Source organism: Pinus tabuliformis, chromosome 4_2, assembly GCF_031772625.1.
Source record: "Pinus tabuliformis cultivar Carrire ecotype Pingquan chromosome 4_2, CPIR1, whole genome shotgun sequence".
NCBI lineage: Eukaryota > Viridiplantae > Streptophyta > Pinopsida > Pinales > Pinaceae > Pinus > Pinus tabuliformis.
The window spans coordinates 986,288,924-986,300,364 of NC_142304.1; the positions used below are offsets into that span (position 1 = coordinate 986,288,924).

The following is an 11,441-nucleotide window of genomic DNA, read 5'->3' on the forward strand; positions in this document are numbered from 1 at the left end:
CTTGCTCCTCATTTATTCAAATTTCATGCGTCTTGCATTCCCCATATAAACTATTCAATTTATGCAATTTTTGAACCATGTTACTCATCATTCAATTATGCAATTTTGTAGCGTGTTCTTCCTGGATTCAGTAGCATTCCCCATATAAACTATTCAATTTATGCAAATTTTGAACCATGTTCCTCGTCATTCAGTTTATGCAATTTTTATAGCGTGTACTTCCTCATTCAGTTTATCATGTCTTGCATTCATGATTAATATTTCAAAAACAATAACACAAATATCCGAGAACACAAGGAAAGATGCAATGCAGGCTCAACAAAAATTTTGAAGCAATCAAATCCTACCAAAGGTAAAAAAAGTATTGATGCAATGCAGGCTGCATAAAAATTTTGAAGCATTCTTTTCTCATTATTTTCTTATTCTAAATCCTCTGCCGCAGTCGTACATTCCCTGTACATTATATTTAAATCATGGTAACAAACACTTGTGTAAACAGAAAATAAAAGGCTAAAATAGCCATGAACAATAGACATAAAAGCAGCCGTTATATGCAATCGTCAAACACAGAACAAACCGGAATCGTCAAACAAAGAACAAACCTGTATTAAAAAGAACTACGAGAAATTGCCAAAAAAAATGGCTACCAAAATCATATCAGAACCACGAGAACACAATTACCTTCGACTTCACATCATAAACTATTCAAATAATGCTCAGACTCGAGTGCACTTATAACTGACTCACTACACTTACCAAATAACTGACTCACTAAAACCCAAACCCTCAGTAAAGACTCTGGAAATCATGAAAAAAGTATCCACTTTTTACAAATGTTACAGAAAAACACATTTTACAAAATTCCGTTCTTTTGTTTATTTTATTTGGCCAAGCATTTGACAATGTTTTCATTTGCCAACTAAATTAGTTATTTTTGCTTAGCCAGTTTTTGTCACAAATATTTCATGTTTTCACTGTGTCGAAGTCATACTTAGCCTCGCAAGATCATTTGCGGAGTCAAATTAACTATGTTGATGAAAAGCTATTAACAGTGAAAATATCCTAGTGCTACCACTCAAATTACACTCATTTCATATATGAGTTCAACATGGAAATACCACAATATAATAATCCACTCATTGCATTAGAATATGTTTGCAATTCAAGAGAAATAAAAGATAAACAATATCAACTGCTCAAAAGCGAAAGAACACCTATCATAACTTGAATTCTGCTCAAAAGCGAAAGAACACCTATCATAACTTGAATTCTGATGCAAATCGAAATTTGCCAAAAACTTGGACGGAAATATAATAGGCAATATCATCCCACGAGTAACAAAAAAATTGCATGAAAGCTCAAATCCCATGCTTTACACCTTGACTGCATACTTTCTCATTGGAAAATACATCTCTTTCTTTTTCTGTCTCTCAGTCTTCAATGATGCCTGAAACAAAAATAAAAACACAGCACATTAGTACTGTATCTTGACCAAACGAAAACAAATCCCTAAAATCAGATGCCAAGGAAAATATTAAATAGTCCTAACCAGGAACACAGCAAATAATTCTCGCTAAAAATTCAACTAGAAGCCCCAACACCAAAAGATAAAAGATAACTCTAATGAAAGAACCCACAAATATAATTGAGGTTCATCGTATAAAAGATGATTAAATAAGCACGAATTGTCGAGGTTAAATAACCTCTTCAAAAAGATATTAACAAATAAACCCCAAATCCTGTTCTTATTTGACATAATTCTAACATGCAAAAAAAATTAGGATTTCAGGTTGATGTTATTCTCTTGAAATTACAAATAATAGTGGATCTGATTGAAGTTACTCTCTTCGAAATAATGGTGGTGGACAACGATGTGAATACGGTCTGCAAATGGAAATAATATCATAATTGACATTTTACAATCACAAAGCATTGGGTATTCCAACTCTTCAATGGAAATTTGACAAGATAGTTCTCAGCAATCCACCATTATTAGCAAATTGTTTTTTTTCACACAAACTAATGTTATCATAATTTGTTCTACATACATTAGCAAATCAGCACTGCACCATACATTAGCAAATTAGCACAATTGTTTATATATTTACCAAATTCACATGTTTAGTTTAAAGCTAGAGAAGCAAAACAATCACACTGAAAATGGAGGTTATCACCAAAGGCTATGTTGAGGATCCAATTGCTACGAGATCCAGGTGCTTAACATGTCAAATCAGTGACTCACATATAAACTAAATTTCCTCAGAAATGAGTCTTCATCATAGCCGAAGAATATCAAACTACAATATATATGCTCAATGTAGTATTTCCCTACAAATGTTCAGGGCGGGGCATGGCTGAAAGGAAGAGCAGCAAGACAATCACTGAAAATGGAGATTATCACCAAAGGCTACGCTGAGGATCCAATTGCTACGAGGTCCAGGTGCTTAACATGTCTAATCAGTGGCTCACATAAACTAATTTTCCTCAGAAATGAGTCCTCATAGTTGACAACCGTCAAACTACAACATATATGCTCAATATAGTATTTACCTACAAATGTTCAAGGCAGCATATGGCTGAAAGGTAGAACCGTGACAGATAAGCAACTGGAGGTAGAATATGTAAGCTTCAGACACTGAGCCAGTATTCCATGTAAAGGATGATATTAGCTTTCTTATGGAGAAAGCCATCCCCGTCTGACAATTTACATACCACTAGGAAATACATAGAACTGGAATTATGTTAATGGTAAGTCAAACAATAAGAAGAGAAAGGGAGACAAAGAAACCAGGGATTAATATGCATTATTTTACCCCAAAGAAAGGAGAGAAACTAAAGAAGCCTAAAAATAAAAATAAAAACAGAAGGACAGCTGCTACGGCCATGAGTGCAAACAAAACAAAAACCTGCATTGAAATCAAGAACATCAGCAAAATAGAACATATTATACCCACCTTGAGCAGAAAGTGAAAAAAAAAATCTCAATTATACACCATAAAATAAGATGATTAAGCAATAACAAAATGTTATAGTAACAAGACTATTATGAACACAGCATGGAGATGAGCCAATCTTTGGAGAGAAATAAAATAGGACACAAAAAGAGCCACCAATGAAATACAAGCATAGGGAAAGAACAAATTCAAGCAATATTCAAAACTTCCAGTAAATCCATCAATGAATATTCTATAACGAGCATCCAACACCCGAATAGATTCTCTCATGATTAAAATTCTAAAGAGCAGAGTGGTGGAAAACATATTGTCAACTCAAATATAAGGTTTTTAAGTAAATAACAAAAATAAAATGAACTGGATGGTCCTTGGTTACTGTCCAAATTATTGCATCTTTAAGGACAATCACCCATTTGCTTTGCCCCACTTTTAATTTCAAGCTTTACGAAACTTATGATATGTAATAGTTAATTGATTACCAAAGACCATTTTCTTCTAATGTTAAGATGCATGGAAATCGATACAGAAGCATGGAGATATGGAAACAGCTGTAGCAAATTTTCAGAAAATGCCAGCAGATACAACAGGGAAATGACACACACACACAAAAGACATAACAAATTCAGAATAACATTCATGAATTTCAAATCTGAAAATACCATTCTACAGATCATATTCAATGTTCACTTTTATAATACTTTTACACCTTATAATCATTGTTCATTACGGAATTTAAAATTTGAAAATACAAAGAAACAAAGGTTTAAGGCTCTAAATGGCCTCTAGAGTCCAAATGGTATCTTACTACAATAAAAATAGAGATTATTTGCATCTAACATGGCTCATCAGGTATAACAGAGTATGATAAACTAATATAGGAGGGGGCATGGTAAACTATTACATGGTTTCGTTTGCAGAAATCATGGATACTGAAATGCTGAAAATGCTGTTACGTATGTTGAAACATACCCACAGATTATGAGGAGAGAAATTATTTTAAAATTATAATATGAAAATGACGAGGAAACCCGAAATAAAGATTTCAATAAATGATCTCTGTGTGAATGATCTCTATCCTACAAATTCTACTTTACCCTTCGATCATTTTCATCTTCTTTTTGTTCAACACAATCAAACCATATAGCAGACTTACTGATCTTATTTCATTTGGTGTACTACCCTCAAATTGAATCACAGAATATATGAATCATCACGTTGTTGTTGCGGAGCCCAAATCTTTGTCTTCACTGTTCATAACATTGTATATCTGTATGTCTGCTATCCATCAATCTTAATTTCTCCATAGCTCATAGATTCCTCTTGTCCTTTCCACATATTTTAGCTTTGGACCTGTTTACATCAGTCTTGGTGAATGATGTGCCTGCAGTTCAATCAATTGGCTACAGAATAAAATAGATTATTTTTACTTACATCCTCCAGAGACCCTGCAGGATCTACGGCAAGATAACATTTTTCATGGTTGAAATGAGAAGAGGTATCTAGGGAGGGGGGGTAGAGTTTCAAGCTAGCCAACAAAATGACTACAAAGTCAAAAGATTCAACCTCTAGATCCTAACAGATCCGACACATCTGCCAATAGCAATTGTTGGCATAGTTTCATTTGCCGGCCATCAAGTCTTGTCATGGTACAAATGGTATTGGTGTTAGTATTAATGATCAGAATCATATTTTTCTTCCAGCAGATGCAACATCCACCTAAAAGAATACAAAAAGTCGTACACCTAAGAGAAAAAATACCAGTTCTGATTTACAGCCCCCAAAAGGGGAACAAAGGGAGATGAATTTTAGGTCATATCCAGAGGATGCAATTGCATCACTGCATCTAGGATCTCCTAACAACTTGTCTGAGAAGTCTGAAAAGAGCTTGAAGAGGTACTGATTCCAGCAAAGAAAACAATGAAAGCATAGTACAGGCCAGAGGTGAACCCTTTTGCAATGCATACTTCACCAAATTTGAGTATCTTCTTAAAATGATAATCTATTCTATAACATTTATTTAAATCAATTTGATTGATAGGATATGTCATAGTCTTCTTTGTTGACAATGAGACATCGAGTTACACACAAGGATTGAATCTGTTGGGGTTTCAACTTGAGATCCTATGTTGCTGGATCCGGCAGGCAGAGAGCCAAGATCCACGGATCTGATCCGGATTCGGATACGGATACACCTGGAAACGTGTGAAATACGGCACTGTGGCAGTTCTTCATTTTACGGAAACAGATATCTTGTCCCAAAACGGATCCAGAGACTGTATGTCAGAACCGCCAAAATGAAACAGAAAAAGTTAACACACTTTAGGTTTGCGGTTGCGGTTTTAACTTTTAGGTTAAACAGTGTAAAGTAGGCCCTCTTAGTTGTTGGCAAACAGTGTGTCTCGAACAGAGCAGCCACAAAAGTTAAAACAGTCGAATGTTTTTAACTTTTTATATTGCATTGTTCTTTGAATCGAGTTGCAGGGATTATATACACCGTGACCCCATCCAGCCGCAGGGATTATATACACCGTGACCCCATCCAGCCGCAGGGTAGACAGCGACGCAAACAGCAGCGTAGACAGCCACGGCTTCGACCATTCGGCACCACCAACTCGACGGCAGACAACGCTTCGACTATTCCTGTTCCTGTTCCATTTGGCAGTGGGCTCAGCCGCTCAAGCTTGTCGGCAGACAGCTATTGTCGGCACCACCAACTCGGACGGCTAGCCAGTTAAAAAAATCACGATATTTCATATTTGTGTCAATAGATAATAAATATTATGGATAAATGGTTATATATATTATATACGCTATATATAATTATTATGAACAAAACATTGCATACACTATATTATATACAAAACATTACATACGCTATCCCTAACGATTTGTTATGAACAAATATTATATACGCTATTAGCCTATACGCTATCCCTAATTTATATATGCTATTAGCCTATTTAATATTTAATATTTATATATACACTATAAGCCTATATGTCATCCCTATTTAAGGATGTATCATTTCAGTGTTTCAATCTTCATATTTATCATTCAGTTTTCTAAAAGGGTTTGATGGTTTCATGGACTATTTGATTTTTTAGCTCTGAAGTATTTTTTAAAATTTTAAAAATATTATTATATTTTTTTGTGTACGTGATGTATCCTTGCCGTATCCGATCTTGGATTTTCAAAAAACTAGCAGATCTGGATCCATATCCGAATCCTGGTAACATAGTTGAGATCTCTGTAAGTTTGTATAATGACGGCATTCCATCTAACCACAGCCCCACAAATTCATAACTTGAATGTTGAAAAAAAGGAACTATTCATGAAAAGCATAATTCAGGGTTGTATTGTTTTCTTAACATATTGTTGTACTCCAAATAAACATTATCCTGAGCAATTTACATGCATCAACTTTTAACATGCCTCATTCTCAAAATACTTTTAGCATTTATATTTTAGAAAAAGGGGTTGATGATGAGTCTTTAATATCTATTCATGTTAATTTCTCATAACATAACAGTTGGTTAACCAGCCAAGATCCATCTTAACTCCGGATCTATCAAGCGCTGAGATGGGTCAAATCTCTCAAGGTGCAAACCTCTTTTTTTAGTGCAAAACTTGAGGAAAGGTTTGCGCCTCAAGAGATTTAATCCTTCTCGTCCTTTGATAGATTCATAGTTAAGAGATTTAATCCTTCTCAGCCTTTGATAGATGGATCTAGGCTGGTTTAATTACTATTAATTATTAATTTTATTTATTTATTTTATTCAAATATTTTAATTTTATTCAAATATTTTGATTTTATTTTGTTTTTTATTTTTATGTAATTTGACAAAGTCAAAATGTTTACAAAACAGAACATACCATTATGTACAGAACATACCATTATGTATATTCCTTGCAGGGCTATACTGGGCTAGAGAGCGCCTCTCGATGCAATTAAGAGATTTTATAGTAGGATTTTTTTGTTATTGTTTAACAAACAGGCACTCACATGTTATCTTCCACAAAGAATTTTTTGGCCAAGTAGAATCTGGATTTTAAGTGCTACTTTTGATATAGATTGAGTTGTAATAGTGTATGCAGATGCATTCAATTGATTGCAATGAAAAACAGAAAACACAGAAATCCCTCAGCTTGCAAGGATTTGAGGTGCCAAGTTCAATATGGATTGAGTTGTGGTTGTGTGAAGATGCACATGTGGAGAAATGAATCACAAAAGGCAGGAAATTGGCAGAATCATTGTGAGGAACACAGCCTACAGCAATATTGCTTAGGCTTCCATGCCACTACTGTACAAGGATGTAGAATAACAATGGACATCCCATGGCCAAACCATTAAAGGACTTCCACACTATGCATACATTACAAACAAATGCACCAAATCAAGCATTTCATGTCTTGCAAGTGTGATAAAACCTTTCCTGTCAGGGGTGGCTGGCATGCCACTGAGAATAATGGTGAACAGCTCTGGTATTGCAGCTATGGCTCAGATTTCAAGCATAAACATCCCCACTCATAGGATCATATAAGAGCATTCAGTCTAGGACACATCGCATGCCCCATCGCCCCAGATTCCTTCAAAGAGGAGAAGGATTTGGGCTCTGATGTTCTGTCTGCAGAAACCCTGGGAATGCTAAAATGCTGAAAAAGCTGTTAAGTATGCTGACATACTGAAAAAATACCCCAAAATTTACTATCCAGGTGTGAGGGCTAGTGGGGACGAAATCCACCACCAAACTTCTTAAAACTTTTGACTTTAATGTTAAAATTTAAGCTGAAGATAAGTTCACTTATAAAAGTTGAATACCATCATTTCCTGTCAAGGGTGGCTGGCATGCCACTGAGAATAATGGTGAACAAATCTGGTATGTCAGCTGTGGCTCAGATTTCAAGCATAAACATCCTACTCATAGATCATATAAGAGCATTCAGTCTAGGACATGCCCCATCACCCCGGATTCTTTTAAAGAGGACAAGGATTTGGGCTCTGATGTTCTGTCTGCAGAAACCCTCGGAATGCTAAAATGCTGAAAAAGCTGTTAAATATGCTGACATGCTGAAAAAATACCCCAAAATTTACTTTCCAGGTGTGAAAGCTAGTGGGGATGAAATCCGCCACCAAACATCCTAAAACTTTGACTTTGATGTTAAAATTTAAGCTGAAGATAACTTCATTTATACAAGTTGAATACCATCTGGGATGTTTATGAGATTGCTTTAAGGTTCTTTTATGTTTTCTTTTTTGCTTTTTGCATCATAAACACAGGCTTACAGGCTAGAATAATTTCAGACATCCGAACATTTCACAGTTTGGGCAAAAACACGAGACTTCTAAACGCTGGTATGGCATTTTCAAAGTCCAGATGCCGTCGCAAAACGTTCTAGTGGCATTCCCAAGCCATACCCAATCCATTTCAACCCCCCAAATGTCATTTCGGGTTTGGTGTTTTATAGCGCGGTTTAATGACTTAAAGATAACGAGAGCAGGGGCTTTTCATTTTTCCAGACTAAGGCTCATGGTGGCAACCTTTTTTGCGCCCTTTGTTTTCAATAATATGTTTTGTTCTTTCTGGCAAACTTAACTAAATATTAGAGAACCATATTGCAAAAGTTAAAATCATGCGCAATAACTATAACATATCAGTTTATGTTTTCTCAATGATCTGAAATAAAACATTTGCATCCCAGCGTTTACCCTCCCCAAGACTTTAAAAGCCTTGATCCCTTAATCTGCATTAAAAATTGCAGGGATGGAAGGACCCGCCGCCTCAGTTCATTTTCGTCTCCTTCACAAATTAAGGCATAAACACAGATTTTCTTAAGAACCACCAAGTGTCTCCCGGGCATTCACATAAAAATTGAGACTCCAAATCCAAAACAATCATTTAAACAGGAGGAAACCCTAAATATCGGTTAATATAGCTTAGTGTATGACCAGACAAAAGGAGAGCGCAAAAGAAAGTCTACATGAGTAGTTGCCTTTGTTAATACAAATACGCGTACAGCGTATATATAGGAAAACCGTCGTGCTTAACATTTTGAATATTTCATCGAGTTTACAGTAAAGCAAGCATACCTGATGCTTGGTAAGGCGTCGCCTGATAGCACGAGTCTTCTTGGGACGCAAATCAAGAGGCAGGTACTTCTTTTTCTTGTATGCTTCTCTTAATGCAGATCGCTGGCTCTGAGAAATCACAGTCAGAACCTGAGCTATTGATAGCCTCACGACCTTGCTGCAAAAACGAAGCAAGGCCACGTTACTTTTTTAAAAAGGCCTTTCACATATGTGCAAAAGACTTGAAGAACAAAGAAATAAACATGGAAGATTTGCGAACAAATAAAAGAATGCAATATAATTGAAAAATACACAAACAGATGCACTAATGCCAAGGGGGGCGCCGGAGACTAAATCACACATTTTAGAGAGTTTGTTGGGCGCTCCTCCGGTGACCTTTGCAACTCTGAGCAAGGCAAGCTCAGCCTTGAGCTCCTTGAGCTGGCTTAACAGCTCTGATTTGCTCTTGTTGCGGAGCTCATGAACCTTAATCCTGGCTGTCCAGAACAAATATTAAAAGACGTATTAGCACGGGAAAACACCCTCAGAGAAATTCAAATGGAATCAATTGCCTAAAACGAACTTCAGACTGCAAATTCGATGAAGATCAGTGGTTAATTTCTTACCCATTTCGATTCAAATATTTTCGCAAGTCCGCTCTGCGCCTCGGCTCCTCTCCTCTCCTCTCCTCTCCTCACCTCAAACCCTAAAACAACAGATAATAAAGAAAGAAAATGACGAGCTAGGGTTTATTGTACCTAGGTTTTAGACGAGCGATTGTATGTCTCTTTGTCTCCTTGGACTATTTGCCATATGGCAAAGTAGTATTTTACCTTGGGATAAGAATTTTACTTAGTAACTATCTAATGAAAACAACATCAAAGGCGGCTTATAGACTTTTGGATTCTAAGTTAACCAAAATGAAAAGGCTTATAGACCTTTGGATTCTAAGTTAACCAAAATGAAAAGGGTATTCTAATAAAATTTAGAAAAACAAATTACATATTATGAAAGTAATAGTAAACAATACAGTTGAACTATGGTTTAGTAATATATTTCATTTTTTGTTAAGCTTGCACTCGGTGAAGATTATTGAGAAGTGGTTATCTCGCTTTAATTTCTCTTTTTCTTTGTTGTTATTAGAAGGTTCTTTTTGGGGTTGTTTTATTCTCCTCTCTTGTATATGTATTTTTTCTATTTGGTGTGTTCAAAATGAATGGTTTTTTTCAATGTTGGAAGATTGGTTTTTCTTCAATGTTTGGAAGATATTTTGACCAGCTTGGAAATATCGCGCTTGAAGATGACAAGCATATATAGTCAAGATAGTTACCCATGGGAATGGACCTTGGGATTTGTGGGGACCTAAACACCACGCATAGCCAATAGACCACAGCCCATGGGCTGAGAAAAAAGAGGCTTGAACTCTCAACCTCATGATTGCTCAAATTAGCTAAGACATACGCGCTAACCAACTACACCAATGAATGGTTACCTTATGCTTTTCTATGTTTTTTTTATTTTTCTTCAACAAGAACTTCCTCCAACCACTTCACTAACTAACACAAAAGGCATTAACTTCACAAACTCAACATTATGTAAAGGGTTTTGGAAGATTAAAGTGTGCCTCTATTTCTTTAATGAATTGTCATCTTCAAGGTTTATTCTTGTGGAAGAGATTATAGGTGATGACTCAAGGAGAGGTCAATAGCGATACTCAAACACTTTTTCTCCTAAGTTCCAACCATCCTACCTCCTAAACACCCTACAAGATCTCAAACATTGATCTTGATTGGGGACCTAGTGGCTGAAAAGAAAGTGTTCCTCTAAATTCCCTCTCTTGTGTGAACTGGAGTAATTTAGAAGGGCCCCGTAATGGTTTTCTCTAGTAAATGAGTAGAATGTTTCCACATCAAGCTATCTCGATAAAAGGAGAAGTGAGCTCTTGCTCATGAGATTCATAGAATGTTCATGTAATGGTTGCATGACTTAGTACAACTCTTCTTACGAGATCCAAGTGACTTTTTCAAAGCCTTTGCCTTTCCAATGAACCAAGTACTACTTTGTATTCTTAGTCATGGTTGTATAATGAACTTTCTCATTTAAGAGCTTTGCAATTTCATCCCTATCACTCTAGAATCTGCTATTTCTAATCAATCATACATTCGTCCTCATCCACAACACCATTGTGGTACCCATACAAATCTACCTTATTTCAAGTGGGTGGATATCAAAACCTTCTAATAATTACAACACAGGCATTGTTATAAATTTTCTTCAAAAAATTGCAAGGTCATATATTTTTTATTTTCAAATTGTTGTGTGTTCCTTTTAGAAACTTCTCCTTCCTTAGTTGTGCTAACACAAGGTATCCTTCTTAAAATTTCTTCACCCTAAATTTCCATTTTGCATGATTGCTTATT

At 35.8% G+C, this 11,441-nt stretch overlaps 1 protein-coding gene across 1 annotated transcript; it reads right to left on the bottom strand.

Annotated features, from left to right (window-relative positions):
* Nucleotides 1-1,115: 1,115 nt before the first annotated feature.
* LOC149172980 (large ribosomal subunit protein uL29) lies at nt 1,116-9,830 on the bottom strand. The gene is made up of 4 exons (XM_089424471.1): nt 9,648-9,830; nt 9,383-9,518; nt 9,043-9,199; nt 1,116-1,447 (listed from the first exon to the last, which is right to left on the bottom strand). Exons 1-4 carry the CDS (start codon nt 9,649-9,651, stop codon nt 1,373-1,375), a joined length of 372 nt encoding a protein of 123 aa, XP_089280597.1. The 5' UTR covers nt 9,652-9,830; the 3' UTR covers nt 1,116-1,372.
* Nucleotides 9,831-11,441: the final 1,611 nt, after the last annotated feature.

Bases quoted from the DNA above. Each gene is read 5' to 3' on its own strand.
- LOC149172980 (XM_089424471.1), bottom strand. The intron at 9,200-9,382 runs GTGTGATTTAGT...TCGTTTTTGCAG, and splicing joins CCCAACAAACTCTCTAAAAT to CAAGGTCGTGAGGCTATCAA. The intron at 1,448-9,042 runs GTATGCTTGCTT...TTTTTGTTTCAG, and splicing joins GACGCCTTACCAAGCATCAG to GCATCATTGAAGACTGAGAG.